At 19.4% G+C, this 16,306-nt stretch overlaps 1 protein-coding gene across 2 annotated transcripts in view; it reads left to right on the top strand.

The window, feature by feature from the left end:
- Positions 1 to 16,306, top strand: part of LOC117179429 (replication stress response regulator SDE2) — a 33,920-nt gene that overhangs the window by 3,023 nt on the left and 14,591 nt on the right. Inside the window, exons 2-3 of one of the 2 annotated variants that reach the window (XM_033371203.1) lie at positions 5,253 to 5,766; positions 5,797 to 6,053. In XM_033371203.1, the coding sequence (XP_033227094.1) occupies positions 5,253 to 5,766; positions 5,797 to 6,053 (771 nt within the window). Of the gene's footprint in view, positions 1 to 5,252; positions 6,054 to 16,306 lie in introns of both variants that reach the window. The other variant, XM_033371202.1, reaches the window with a different exon arrangement.

Below are 16,306 nucleotides of genomic sequence, written 5' to 3' on the forward strand. Positions count from 1 at the left end.
CACCTTTTTGTTAAAAAATTCAAGTATTAGAGTTAAATATTAATTTTTTTACTTGAAAATAAATCTTTTTACTTAAAAATTCATCTTTTTGGTTAAAAATCCTAGTATTTCAGTTAAATATTTAAATATTAATCTTGTTGTTTAATAATTAATCTTTTGGTTTAAAAAATAAATCTTATTGTTTAAAAATACAAGTATTTAAAATAAATATTTAAATTTAAATATTCTTTTTGTTTGAAAATTAATCTTTTTGCTTAAAAATCCATCTTTTTTGTTAAAAATCCAAGTATTTCAGTTAAATATTTAAATAATAATCTTTTGGTTTAAAAAATGAATCTTATTATTTAAAAATCCATTTTTTGGTTAAAAATCCAAGTATTTCAGTTAAATGTTTAAGTTTAAATATTTCTTTTCGTTTGAAAATTAATTCTTTTTTCGTTTGTTTTACTAAAAATGTAACGATTTCATTTTCTGTTGAAAATTATTATTTTTTTCTAGTTTATAATTCAACTATTTGGTTTTACAATTTGCCTTCTTTGTTTTCAAATTCAACTATTTTGTTAAATATCATGTATTTTGTTTAAAAATTGTATTTTTCAGTAGAAAATTTATCTTTTTGTTTGAAAATTAATCTTTTTGGTTAAAACTCCAAGTATTTCAGTTAAATATTTAAGTTAAATATTCATCTTTTGTTTGGAAATGAATATTTTTGTTTAAAAATCCATCTTTTTGCTTAAAAATGCCTATTTTTTGATAAAAATCCAAATATTCAGTTAAATAATTAAGTTAAATATTTAAAGATTAATCTTTTTGTTTGAAACATTTAAGTTAATTATTTAAATATTCATCTTCTTGTTAGAAAATTAATCTTTTGCTTAAAAATCTATCGTTTTGTTTGACAATTAAATTTTTTGCTTAAAAATCCATCTTTTTGTTTAAAAATCCAAATCTTTTACTTAAATATTTAAATATTAATTTTTTTGATTGAAAATTAATCTTTTTGCTTAAAAATCCATCTTTTTGGTTAAAAATCGAAGTATTTCAGTAAAATATTCATCATTTTAGTTGAAAATTAATCTGTTTCTTTTGAAATTCCACTATTTCAATTGATGATTCATGATTTTATTTGAAAATTCATTTTTCGTTTGTTTAACTAAAAATGTAACGATTTCATTTTCTGTTGAAAATTATTATTTTTTTTCTAGTTTATAATTCAACTATTTGGTTTTAAAATTTGTCTTCTTTGTTTGCAAATTCAACTACTTTGTTAAATTTTGTGTATTTTGTTTAAAAATGATATTTTTCTGTAGAATATTAATCTTTTCCCTTAAAATTCCATCGTTTTGGTTAAAAATCCAATTATTTCAGTTAAATATTTAAGCTAAATATTCATCTTTTTGTTTAAAAATCCAAGTGTTTGGTTAAATATTTAAATATTAATTTTTTTGTTTGAAAATTAACCTTTTTGCTTAAAATCCATCTTTTTGGTTAAAAATTCAAGTATTTCAGTTAAATATTTAAATTTTCATTTTTTTTGTTTGAAAATGAATCTTTTGCTTAAAAATCCATCTTTTTTGATAATAATCCAAGTATTTTACATGATTATTTAATTTAAATATTTAAATAATTATCTTTTTGTTTGAAAAATAATCTTTGCTTAAAATTCCATTTTTTTGGCAATAAAACCAAAATATTTCAGTCAAATATTCATCATTTTAGGTAAAGATTTATTGGTTTAGTTGAACTCATTTTTTTATTTTGTTTTAGTAAGTAAGTAACCATTCTATTTTCTTTAAAAAAATTTATTTTTCCATTTCAGAATTTAAATATTTGGTTAAAAATTTGTCTCCTTTGATTGAAACGTCAATTATTTTGTTAAAATTCATGTACTTTGTTTGAAAAGGTTTTTTTTTTCTGTAGAAAATTAATCTTTTTATTTGAAAATTAATCTTTTTACTCAAAATTTTACTAAAAATATAACTATTCCGTTTTATGTTGAAAATTTTTTATTCAGTTCAGAATTCCACTATTTGGTTGACAGTGTGTCTTCTTTAATTGCAAATTCAAACATTTTGTTAAATTTCATGTAGTTTGTTTAAAAAATTATATTTTTCGGTAAAAAATTAATCTTTTTATTTAAAAATCCATTTATTTGCTTAAAAATGCATATTTTAAAATAAAAATCCAAATATTTCAGTTAAATAATTAAGTTAAATATTTAAAGATTAATTTTTTTGTTTGAAAAATTTAAGTTGAATATTTAAATATGCATCTTTTTGTTAGAAAATTAAATTTTTTACTTAAAAATCCATCTTTTTGGTTAAAACTCTAAGTATTTCAGTTAAATATTTAAGGTAAATATTAATCTTTTTATTTAAAAATTCAAGTCTTTTAGTTAAATATTTAAGTTAAATATTTAAATATTAATTCTTTTTTGTTTGAAAATTAATCTTTTTGTTTAAAAATCCATCTTTTTTCTTTAAAATCCAAGTATTTCAGTAAAATATTCATCATTTTAGTTGAAAATTCATTTTTCGTTTGTTTTACTAAAAATGTAACTATTCCATTTTCTTTTGAAAATTATTATTTTTTTCTAGTTTATAATTCAACTCTTTGGTTTTAAAATTTGTCTTCTTTGTTTGCAAATTCAACTACTTTGTTAAATTTCATGTATTTTGTTTAAAAATTGTATTTTTCGGTAGAAAATTAATCTTTTTGTTTGAAAATTTTTTTTTTTTGCTTAAAAATCCATCTTTTTGGTTAAAATCAAAGTGTTTCAGTTAAATATTCATCTTTTTGTGTAAAAATTCAAGTTTTTTAATTAAATATTTAAATACTAATTTTGTTTGTTTGAAAATTAATCTTTTTGCTTAAAAATCCATATTTTTAATTAAAAACCCAAGCATTTCAGTTAAATATTCATCTTTTTGTTTAAAAATCAGTTGAATATTAAAATTTCTTTTTTAATTAATCTTTTTACTTAAAAATCCATATTTTTGGTTGAAAATCCAAGCATTTCAGTTAAATATTTAAGTTAAATCTTCATCTTTTTGATTAAAAATCCAAGTCTTTTAGTTAAATATTTAAATATTAATTTTTTTGTTTGAAAATTAATATTTTTGCTTAAAAATCCAAGCATGTCAGTTAAATGTTTAAGTTAAATATCCATCTTTTTGCTTAAAATACCACATTTTTGGTTAAAACCCCAAGTATTTTAGTCAAATATTCATCGTTTTAGTTGAAAATTCATCCGTTTCTTTTAAAATTTCACTGTTTCAGTTGAAGATTCATAATTTTAGTTGAAAACTCATTTCCTCATTTGCTTAAATAAAAAAGTAAATATACCATTTACTAAAAAAAAATGATTATTCTATTTCAGAATTCAATTATTTTGTTAAAATTCATGTATGTTGTTTAAAAATCGTATTTTTCGGTAGAAAATTAATCTTTTTGTTTGAAAATTAGTTTTAAAAATTAATCTTATTGTTTAAAAATCCATCCTTTTGGTCAAAAACCAAATTATCTCAGTCAAATATTCTTCTTTTTGTATTAAAATTAATCTTTTTGCTTAAAAATCCATCTTTTTGTTTAAGAATCCTAGTATTTTACTTAATTATTTAATTTAAAGATTTAAATAATTATACCTTTGTTTGAAAATTAAATTTTTTACTTAAAAATCCATCTTTTTGGTTGAAAATCCAAGCATTTCAGTTAAATATTTAAGTTAAATCTTCATCTTTTTGATTAAAAATCCAAGTCTTTTAGTTAAATATTTAAGTTAAATATTCATCTTTTTGTTTAAAAATCAGTTGAATATTAAAATTTCTTTTTTAATTAATATTTTTACTTAAAAATCCATCTTTTTGGTTGAAAATCCAAGCATTTCAGTTAAATATTTAAGTTAAATATTCATCTTTTTGCTTAAAATACCACATTTTTGGTTAAAACCCCAAGTTTTTAGTCAAATATTCATCGTTTTATTTCAAAATTCATCCGTTTCTTTTAAAATTTCACTGTTTCAGTTGAAGATTCATAATTTTAGTTGAAAACTCATTTCCTCATTTGCTTAAATAAAAAAGTAAAGTATTAAAGTAAAGTAAAGTAAAGTATTAAAATTAATCTTTTTGCTTAAAAATCCATCTTTTTTGTTAAAATTTCAAGTATTTCAGTTAAATATTTAAGTTAAATATTCATCTTTTTATTTAAAAATCCATTTTTTTTGCTTAAAATGTATATTTTTAGATAAAAATCCAAATATTTTAGTTAAATAATTAAGTAAAATATTTAAAGATTCATTTTTTTCTTTGAAAATTCAACTTTTTGGTTAAAAATTCAAGTATTTCCGTTAAATATTTAAATATTCATCTTTTTGTTTGAAAATGAGATTTTTGCTTAAAAATCCGTCTTTTTGGTTAACAATCCAAGTATTTTAGTTGATTATTTAATTTAAATATTTAAATAATTATCTTTTTGTTTGAAAAATAATCTTTTATTTTAAAATTCCATCTTTTTGGTTAAAAAACAAATTTTTTTTTTGTAGAAAATTAAGCTTTTTGTTTGAAAATTAATCTTTTTACTTAAAAATCCATCTTTTTGGTTGAAAATTCAAGCATTTCAGTTAAATATTCATCTTTTTGTTTAAAAATTCAAGACTTTTAGTTAAATATTTAAATATTAATTCTTTTTTGTTTGAAAATTAATCTTTTTGGTTAAAACTCCAAGTATTTTAGTTTAATATTTAAGTTAAATATTAATCTTTTGCTTAAAATACCACCTTTTTGGTTAAAAACCCAAGTATTTGAGTCCAAGATTCATAATTTTAGTTGAAAACTCATTTTTTCATTTGTTTTAATAAAAAAGTAACTATTCCATTTTTTTAAAATTTATTTTTCTATTATAGAATTCAACCATTTGGTTGAAAATTTGTCTCCTCTGATTGAAAATTCAACTATTTTGTTAAAATTCACGTATTTTCTTTAAAAATGGTATTTTTCGGTAGAAAATTAATCTTTTTGGTTACAAATTCAAGTATTTTAGTTGAAAATTCATCTGTTTGTTTTAAAATTCCCCCATTTCAGTTGAAGATTCATAATTTTATTTGAAAATTAATTTATTTTGCAATATTTTGCACTCTTTCGTAGAAAATTAAACTTTTCTACAATACACGTTCTCTAATAATAACAGAAAAATACCTTACGTCTTTTATTACAAAAATATGAAATAATAAATAAATAAAATATAAAATTTTCCAGACAATATCACGGGAAAATTTTTACATCCTCTACAATGGTCGTCTCGCGTCCGATTTTGATACTCTTTCGGCCGGTTTTGCAAATATCACACCCAGAATTTTTGGCGGCAAGGGAGGTTTCGGTTCAATGTTGCGGGCAATTGGCGCGCAGATCGAGAAAACGACAAATCGAGAAGCCTGCCGCGATCTCAGTGGAAGACGGCTGCGCGACATCAACGAGGAAAAAAGATTGAAGCTCTGGATTGAGAAACAGTCCGAGAGGAAGGAGGAAGCTGCTGAGCGGAAAAAGAAGCGGCTTGAAAAACTGCGCTCCGAGCCGAGACACGAATTTAAGGACTCGAAATATGACGAAGAACGATCCGTCATGACCGAAAGAGTTGCGGATTCGGTTAAAGAGGGATTCAAAGAACGGAAAAGAATAGCCGAAACTGAGGAAAAAGTTGTCAAGAAGAAAAAAGTTACTTTAGGTTATGGTTTTGATATTGATTCTGACGATTCCGAGTCCTCGGAAAATGGTGCTGACGATTCCGAGTCCTCGGAAAATGGTGCTGACGATTCCGAGTCCTCGAAAGTTGATTCTGACAAAAAATCGAAAGTTGCGGCTTGTAAAAAGGATTCTAATGATGAAAATTCTCTTGAGAAATTGGAAATAATTGATAATTCTGAAGGACCTTCGGGTAGTGGAATGAGTTTGGAAAATATTTCTGATAATAGTGACAGTAAAAAGAATTTTGTGGATGAAACTTCTGTTGAAGAGAAAAATGATTCTGATGTAACTCCAGTTGAAAAATTGAAAGTGGCTGTGAGTAATTAATTATTTTTTATTTTTTTATTTGATATTTATAGCCTGGTTTTCCATTTCTTCAAAAAAAATGTTTATTTTAACTAATTTAAGTAGAGTTAATCAAATAAAAATATAAAAGTATTTTAGTGGTTTTTTATTATGTAGTAATTTCTTATTTGGAATTTTTCAGTTTATATTTATTTTTTTCAATTTTAAAATTGAAGTTTAAAAGTTTTTCAATTCAAAAATTGTATTTTCAAACTGTAAAATTGATAAATTTTATAAAGTAATTTTAAACTAGACATTAAAAATTGAAAAATAATACATTTTTTTAACTCAATAGTTCTTAAATTAGGAGTTAAATTATTTTTATTTTAAATAGTTTTTGAAATTTTTTCGGAACTTTAAAATATATTTTTAATTGAAATGAATTTTTTCTACAATTTTTAGAAAATCCTGCAAATTAAACAAAAATAATTTAAGTTGGAATTTATAAAGAACAAAAGAATACTTGAAATTATTTTAATTAATTAATTTTCAAACAAAAAGATAATTATTTAAATATATAAATTAAATAATTAAGTAATGAATTTTTAAAGAAAAAGATTAATTTTCTACCGAAAAATACGATTTTTAAAGAAAATACATGAATTTTTACACAATAGTTGAATTTTTAGTTAAAGAAGTTATGAATCTTCAACTAAAATACTTGGATTTTTTAAAAAATAAATTATTTTTCAAGAAAATGGAATAGTTACTTTTTTTTATTAAAATAAATGAAAAAATGAGTTTTCAAATAAAGTTATCAATCTTCAACTGAAATAGTGGAATTTTAAAAGAAACAGATGAATTTTTAAACAAAAAATTAATTTTGAAATAAAAATATGAATATTTAACTGAAATTCTCGGAGTTTTATCTAAAAAGATGAATTTTTAAACAAAAAGAAAAATTTTTAAAAACAAAAAGATTAATTTTCTACGGAAAAAATATCATTTTTAAACAAAATACATGACATTTAACAAAGTAGTTGAATTTGCAATCAGAAAAGACAAATTTTCAACCAAATAGTTTAATTCTGAAATAGACAAATAATTATTTTTTAAGAAAATGGAATAGTTACTTTTTTATTAAAATAAATAAAAAAATGAGTTTTCAAATAAAATTATGCATCTTCAGTTGAAACAGTAAAAATTTTAAAAGACAGGAATGAATTTTCAACTAAAATGATGAATATTTGACGAAAATTCTTGGATTTTTAAACAAAAAGATGGATTTTTAAAGAAAAAGATAAATTTTCTACCGAAAAATATCATTTTTAAACAAAATACATGAAATTTAACAAAGTAGTTGAATTTGCAAGAAAAAAAGACAAATTGTCAACGAAATAGTTGAATTATAAATTAAAAAAAAAAAAAATTTCAACAGAAAATGAAATAGGTAAATTTTTAATAAAACAAACGAAAAATGAATTTTCAACTAAAATCATGAATATTTAATTAAAATACTTGGATTTTTAATAAAAAAGATTAATTTTCAAACAAAACGATTATTTTTCTACCGTAAAATACCATTTCTATACAAAATACATAAATTTTTAAGAAAATAGTTGAATTTTCAATCAGAAAAGACAAATTTTCAACCAAATAGTTGAATTCTGAAATAAAAAAATTAATATTTTTTAAAGAAAATATAATAGTTACTTTTGTATTAAAACAAATGAAAAAATTAGTTTTTACTAAAACAATTAATCTTCAACGGAAAGAGTCGAATTTTAAAAGAAACAGATAAATTTTCAATTAAAATAAATGAATATTTAACTAAAATTCTTGGATTTTTAACCAAAAAAATGGTTTTTAGCAAAAAGATTAATTTTCAAACAAAAAGATGAATATTTAACTCAAATACTTGAAATTTCAAACAATAAGATTAATTTTTTAAACCAAAAGATTAATTTTCAAATAGAAAGATTATTATTTAAATATTTAAATGAAATACTTGGATTTTTAACAAAAAAGATGGATTTTTAAGCAAAAATATGGATTTTTAAACAAAAAGATTAATTTTATAGCGAAAAATATCATTTTTAAACAAAATACATGAAATTTAACAAAATAGTTGAATTTGCAATATTTAAAGTTAAATATTCAACTGAAATACTTTGGTTTTTAACGAAAAAAATGGATTTTTAAACAATAAAATTAATTTTTTAAGCAAAAAGATTAATTTTCTACCCAAAAATACAATTTTCAAACAAAATAGTTGAATTTGTAATAAACGAAGACAAATTGTCAACCAAATAGTTTAATTCTGAAATAGAAAAATAAATTATTTTTTAAGAAAATGGAATAGTTACATTTTTAGTAAAACAAAAGAAAAATGAATTTTCAACTAAAATTATGAATATTTGACTAAACTTCTTGGATTTCTGACCAAAAAGATGGATTTTTAAGTAAAAATATTAATTTTCAAACAAAAAGATTAATTTTCTACCGTAAAATACGATTTCTAAACAAAACATATGAATTTTAATAAAATAGTTGAATTTTAAATCAGAAAAGAGAAATTTTCAACCAAATAGTTGAATTCTGAAATAGAAAAATAAATTATTTTTTAAGAAAATGGAATAGTTACTTTTTTATTAAAACAAATGAAAAAATGAGTTTTTAAATAAAATTATGAATTTTCAACTAAAATGATGAATATTTGACTGAAATACTTGGATTTTTTTCTAATAAGATTAATTTTTAAACAAAAATATGGATTTTGAAACAAAAAGATTAATTTTATAGCGAAAAATATCATTTTTAAAGAAAATACATGAAATTTAACAAAATAGTTGAATTTGCAATATTTAAACTTAAATATTCAACTGAAATACTTTGGTTTTTAACGAAAAAGATGGATTTTTAAACAATAAAATTAATTTTTTAAGCAAAAAGATTAATTTTCAAACAAAAAGATTAATTTTCTACCCAAAAATACAATTTTCAAACAAAATAGTTGAATTTGTAATAAACAAAGACAAATTGTCAACCAAATAGTTGAATTATAAACTAGAAAAAAACATTCAACAGAAAATGAAATAATCCTATTTTTATTAAAACAAATGAAAAAATGATTTTTCAAATAAAGTTGTCAATCTTCAAAGATTAGTATTTAAATATTTAACCGAAATACTTGGATTTTTATATAAAAAGATGAATTTTTAAGCCAAAAAATTAATTTTCAAACAAAAAGATTAATTTTTTACCGAAAAATATCATTCTTAAACAAAATACATGAATTTTAACAAAATAGTTGAATTTTCAATCAGAAAAGACAAATTTTCAACCAAATAGTTTAATTCTGAAATAGACAAATAATTATTTTTTAAGACAATGAAAAGTTACTTTTTTATTTTCAAACAAAAAGATTATTATTTAAATATTTAACTGAAATACTTCGATTTTTATCTAAAAAAAAATTAATTTTTTAGCAAAAAGATGAATTTTTAAACAAACAGATTAATTTTCTACCTAAAAATATCATTTTTAAACAATAAGATTAGTATTTAAATATTTAACTGCAATACTTGGATTTTTTAATAAAAAGATTAATTTTCAAACGAAAAATTATTTTTCTACTGTAAAATACCATTTTTAAATAAACTACATGAATTTTAACAAAATAGTTGAATTTTCAATCAGAAAAGACAAATTTTCAACCAAATAGTTTGATTCTGAAATAGACAAATAATTATTTTTTTAAGAAAATGGAATAGTTACTTTTTTATTAAAACAAATAAAAAAATGAGTTTTCAAATAAAATTATGCATTTTCAATTGAAACAGTAAAATTTTAAAAGACAAGAATGAATTTTCAACTAAAATTATGAATATGTGACTAAACTTCTTGGATTTTTTACCAAAAAGATAGATTTTTAAGCAAAAAGATTAATTTTTTACCGAAAAATATCATTTTTAAACAAAATACATGAAATTTAACAAAATCGTTGAATTTGCAATAATTAAACTTCAATTTTTAACTAAAATACTTGGATTTTTAATCAAAATGGTGCGTTTTTAAGCAAAAGGATTCATTTTCATACAAAAAGAAAAATATTTGACTAAAATATTTTGATTTTAACCAAAAAGATGGATTTTTAAGCAAAAAGATTAATTTTCAAACAAAAAGAATATTTAAATTTAAATATTTATTTGAAATATTTGGATTTTTAAACAATAAGATTAATTTTTTAAACTGAAATACTTCGATTTTTATCTAAAAAGATTAATTTTTAAGCAAAAAGATTAATTTTTCAACAAAAATATTAATTTTTTACCGAAAAAATATCATTTTTAAACAAAAAACATGAAATTTAACAAAATAGTTGAATTTGCAATATGAAATACTTTGATTTTAACCGAAAAGATTAACTCTCAAACAAACAAAAATTAATATTTAAATACTTAACTAAAAGACTTGGATTTTTAAATAAAAAGATAAAGATTTAACTTAAATATTTAACTGAAATGCTTGGATTTTCAACCAAAAAGATGGATTTTTAAGCAAAAAGATTTATTTCCAAACAAAAAGTATATTTAAATTTAAATATTTATTTGAAATACTTGGATTTTTAAACAATAAGATTCAGTTCTTAAACCAAAAGATTAATTTTTAAACAAAAAGATTAATATTTAAATATTTAACTGAAATAATTGGATCTTTAACCAAAAAGATGAATTTTTAAGTAAAAAGATGAATTTTCAAACAAAAAGAATATTTAAATTTAAATATTTCTTTGAAATATTTGAATTTTTAAACAATAAGATTAATTTTTTAAACCAAAAGATTAATTTTCAAACAAAAAGATTATTATTTAAATATTTAACTGAAATACTTCGATTTTTATCTAAAAAGATTAATTTTTAAGCAAAAAGATTAATTTTTCAACAAAAATATTAATTTTCTACCGAAAAAATATCATTTTTAAACAAAATACGTGAAATTTAACAAAAAGTTGAATTTGCAATATTTAAACTTCAATTTTTAACTAAAATACTTGGATTTTTAATCAAAAGGATTCATTTTCATACAAAAAGAAAAATATTTGATTGAAATACTATGATTTTGACCAAAAAGATGGATTTTTAAGCAAAAAGATTAATTTTCAAACAAAAAGTATATTTAAATTTAAATATTTATTTGAAATACTTAGATTTTTAAACAATAAGATTCATTTTTTAAAGCAAAAGATTAATTTTTAAACAAAAAGATTAATATTTAAATATTTAACTGAAATAATTGGATCTTTAACCAAAAAGATGAATTTTTAAGTAAAAAGATTTATTTTTAAGTAAAAAAATTAATATTTAAATATTTAACTGTAATACTTACATTTTTTAACAAAAAGGTGGATTTGTAAGTAAAAAGATTAATTTAAAAAAAATAATATTTAAATATTTAACTGATTTTTAAAGAAAAAGATGAATATTTAACTGAAATACTTTGATTTTAACCAAAAAGATTAATTCTCAAACAAACAAAAAAAATTAATATTTAACTAAAAGACTTGGATTTTTAAACAGAAAGATAAATATTTAACTGAAATGCTTGGATTTTCAACCAAAAAGATGGATTTTTAAGCAAAAGATTAATTTTCAAACAAAAAGATTAATTTCCTACTGAAAAATATCATTCTTAAACAAAATACATGGAATTTAACAAAATGGTTGAATTTGCAATCAAACAAGACAAATTGTCAACCAAATAGTTGAATTCTGAAATAGAAAAAAAATTATTTTCAGCAGAAAATGGAATAGTTACATTTTTAGTAAAACAAACGAAAAATGAATTTTCAAATAAAATTATGAATCATCAATTGAAATAGTGGAATTTCAAAAGAAACAGATTAATTTTCAACTAAAATCATGAATATTTAACTAAAATACTTGGATTTTTAACCAAAAAAATCGATTTTTAAACAAAAAGATTAATTTTCTACCAAAAAATAACATTTCTTAACAAAATACATTAATTTTAAATCAGAAAAGACAAATTTTCAACAAAATAGTTTAATTCTGAAATAGAAAAATAAATTATTTTTTAAGAAAATGGAATAGTTACTTTTTTATTAAAAAAAATATATAAATTAGTTTTTAAATAAAATTATGAATCTTCAGTTGAAACAGTAAAATTTTAAAGGACAAGAATGAATTTTCAACTAAAATGATGAATATTTGACTAAAAATCTTGGATTTTTGACCAAAAAGATGGATTTTTAAGTAAAAATATTAATTTTCAAACAGAAAGATTATTATTTAAATATTTAACTGAAACACTTGGATTTTTATCTAAAAAAGATGATTTTTTAAGCAAAAAGATTAATTTTTAAACAAAAAGATTAATTTTCAAACAAAAAGATTAATTTTTAACCAAAAAAATCGATTTTTAAACAAAAAGATTAATTTGCTACAAAAAAATAACATTTCTAAACAAAATACATGAATTTTAAATCAGAAAAGACAAATTTGCAACAAAATAGTTTAATTCTGAAATAGAAAAATAAATTATTTTTCAAGAAAATGGAATAGTTACTTTTTTATTAAAACAAATAAAAAAATTAGTTTTTAAATAAAATTATGAATCTTCAGTTGAAACTGTAAAATTTTAAAGGACAAGAATGAATTTTCAACTAAAATGATGAATATTTGACTAAAAATCTTGGATTTTTGACCAAAAAGATGGATTTTTAACCAAAAGATTAATTTTCAAAGAAAAAGATCATTATTTAAATATTTAACTGAAATACTTCGATTTTTATCTAAAAAGATTAATTTTTAAGTAAAAAGATTAATTTTTAAACAAAAAGATGGATTTTTAAAGAAAAAGATAAATTTTCTACCGAAAAATATCATTTTTAAACAAAATACATGAAATTGAACAAAGTAGTTGAATTTGCAATAAGAAAAGACAAATTGTCAACGAAATAGTTGAATTATAAATTAAAAAAAAAAAAAATTTCAACAGAAAATGAAATAGGTAAATTTTTAATAAAACAAACGAAAAATGAATTTTCAACTAAATTCATGAATATTTAATTAAAATACTTGGATTTTTAAGCAAAAAGATTAATTTTTAAACAAAAAGATTAATTTTCAAACAAAAAGATTAATTTTTAATCAAAAAAATCGATTTTTAAACTAAAAGATTAATTTGCTACAAAAAAATAACATTTCTAAACAAAATACATGAATTTTAAATTAGAAAAGACAAATTTTCAACCAAATAGTTTAATTCTGAAATAGAAAAATAAATTATTTTTTAATAAAATGGAATAGTTACTTTTTTATTTAAAAAAATAAGTTTTTAATTAAAATTATGAATCTTCAGTTGAAACAGTAAAATTTTAAAGGACAAGAATGAATTTTCAACTAAAATGATGAATATTTGACTGAAATACTTGGATTTTTAACCAAAAAGTTGGATTTTTTTAAACCAAAAGATTAATTTTTGAACAGAAAGATGAATATTTAACTGAAATACTTGGATTTTAAAATAATAAGAATAAGTTTTTAAACCAAAAGATTAATTTTCAAAGAAAACGATTATTATTTAAATATTTAACTGAAATACTTGGATTATTAACAAAAAAAATGTTTTTTTTAACAATAAGATTAATTTTTCATATCAAAAGATTAATTTTCTAACAAAAAGCTTAATATTTAACTGAAATACTTGGACTTTGACAACAAAAAATGGATTTTTAAGCAAAAAGATTATTTTGCATACAAAAAAATTAATTTTCTACCGAAAAATATCATTTTTAAACAAAATACATGAAATTTAACAAAATAGTTGAATTTGCAATATTTAAACTTAAATATTTAACTGAAATACTTTGGTTTTTAACGAAAAGGTTGGATTTTTAAACAATAAGATTAATTTTTTAAACCAAAAGATTAATTTTATAACAAAAAGCTTAATATTTAAATATTTAACTGAAACATTTTACTGAATTACTTTGATTTTTAAGGAAAAAGATTAAATTGCAAAGAAAAAAATTAATTTTCTACCGAAAAATACAATTTTTAAACAAAATACATGAAATTTAACAAAGTAGTTGAATTTGCAAACAAAGAAGGCAAATTGTAAAACCAAATAGTTGAATTATAAACTAGAAAAAAAAAAATTATTTTCAACAGAAAATGGAATAGTTACATTTTTAGTAAAACAAACAAAAAATGAATTTTCAAATAAAGTTATCAATCTTTAATTAAAATAGTGGAATTTTAAAAGAAACAGATTAATTTTCAACTAAAATGATGAATTTTTAACTAAAATATTTTGATTTTTAACCAAAAAGATGGATTTTTAAGCAAAAGATTCATTTTCAAACAAAAAAATTAATCTTTAAATATTTATTATCTTTAAATATCTATTGTTCTGTATTTGAAAAAAGGAGACTTTTATGTTTAAAATATTTTTAAATAACTATTTTTGTTTAGATTGGAAATTGATCTTTTTTAGTTGAAAATTGAACTTTTTGGCTGAAAGTAGGTATTTTTCAATTTAAAATTCCACTACTTTATTAAAAATTCAACAATTTGGTTCACATTTTTTTTTCTTTTTTGGTTAAAAAATCTTTTGTGCTTAAAAAAAAAAAACATCTTGTTGAAAATTTGTCATTTCTGAAGTACCATTTGTTTAATTTTTTTTAATTAAATAAATTTTTAAATTTTAAAATTCAAAATATAATTATTTTATTTTAGGTTGATAATTTATCATTTTTAGTTAAAAATTCAAATATTTGACAGAAAATTAATCTCTTTAAGTTCGTAAGTTGGGAAAAAAAATTCAACTTTTTTGGATCGTAATGAACTTTTGTTGAAAGTTCAGGAAAATTTAAATATTTCGAGAAAAATTAATCGAATTTTTAGGAAATTCAACAATTTTTTAACAAAGTCATTTTTGTTTTTGAAAATTCATGTGTTTTGTAGAAAATTTATTTTTTTGATTTCAAATTGAATTATTTTCTTGAAATTTGTTTTGTTGTTGTTAAATTAATTGTTTTTAATAAAAAATGTAACTCTTTTCTTTTAGGTTGAAAATTCGTCTTCTGAAGTTTAAATATATCTTCTTGATTAAAAATTTATGTTTTTGATTGAAAAATCAATTATTTAACAAATAATTTACGTTGTAAAAAACTTAACAATCCTGTAAAAGTATTTTTTGTTTAAAAATTCCTTTTTTTGGCTTGAAAATTCAACAATCTGGTTGCACATTTTTTTTCTTTCTTCACTCAAAAATCTTTTGTGTTTAGAAAATAAAATATTTTGCTGAAAATTCGTCATCTTTAGGTAAATTCAACTGTCTTGGATTTAAAATTAAAATTTTTCGTGGTTGAAAGAACAAAAATATTTGTTTAACATTTGAATGTTTTGTTAAAAACCCTCGCTTTTTATTGTAAAAAAAAATCAGTTTTTCCAATTGACAATGTAAATATTCTATTTTAGGTTGATAATTGATCGATTTTAGTGGAAAATTTAAATATTTGACTGAAAATTGATCTTTTTTAGTTGTAAATACAACAATTTTTTTGAAAATTTATGCATTTTGTTAAAAATTCTCTTTTTTTACGGCAGTAAATTCATTTATTCGGTTGAAAATTATTTTAGGTTGAAAAAAAATTAAAAATTTTGTGAAAGAATAATTTTTTTGTAACAAATTTGTCGTTTTTCTTGAAAATTTGTATATTTCAGTTAAAATGCATCTGCTTGGGTAAGTAAATTTAATTATTTGGTTGAAAATAATTTTTTTTGCCGTCAATTTATATTTTTGAAATTTAAAATTTGTTGTTATGAATTCAAGTTTGAATTGAAGTTAAAATTTATCTTTTTTAGTTAAAAGTCCAACTACTTTATACAAAATTGATGCACTTTGTTGAACATTTTTTTTTTGAATGGTAAAAAATTTAATTATTTGGTTAAAACTTAATCTAAATTGGAAAAAATTAACAATTCGCTTAAAACTCTTTCAGATTCTTCTGAATTCTCGGAATTCTTTGAACACTTTAAATTCTAGGAATTCTTTGACTTCCCTCAATTCTTTAAAATCTCACAATTCTTTAAATTCTCTAGATTCCTCAAATTCGCTGAATTCCTTTAATTCTTTGAATTCTTTAAATTAGGTGAATTTCTTGAATTGTCTAGATGCCTTAAATTCGTTGAATTTCTTGAATTATATGAATTCCCGGAATTCTTTGAATTTTCATTTTTTAACTCTTAATTCAT

Source organism: Belonocnema kinseyi, chromosome 9 (assembly GCF_010883055.1).
Source record: "Belonocnema kinseyi isolate 2016_QV_RU_SX_M_011 chromosome 9, B_treatae_v1, whole genome shotgun sequence".
NCBI lineage: Eukaryota > Metazoa > Arthropoda > Insecta > Hymenoptera > Cynipidae > Belonocnema > Belonocnema kinseyi.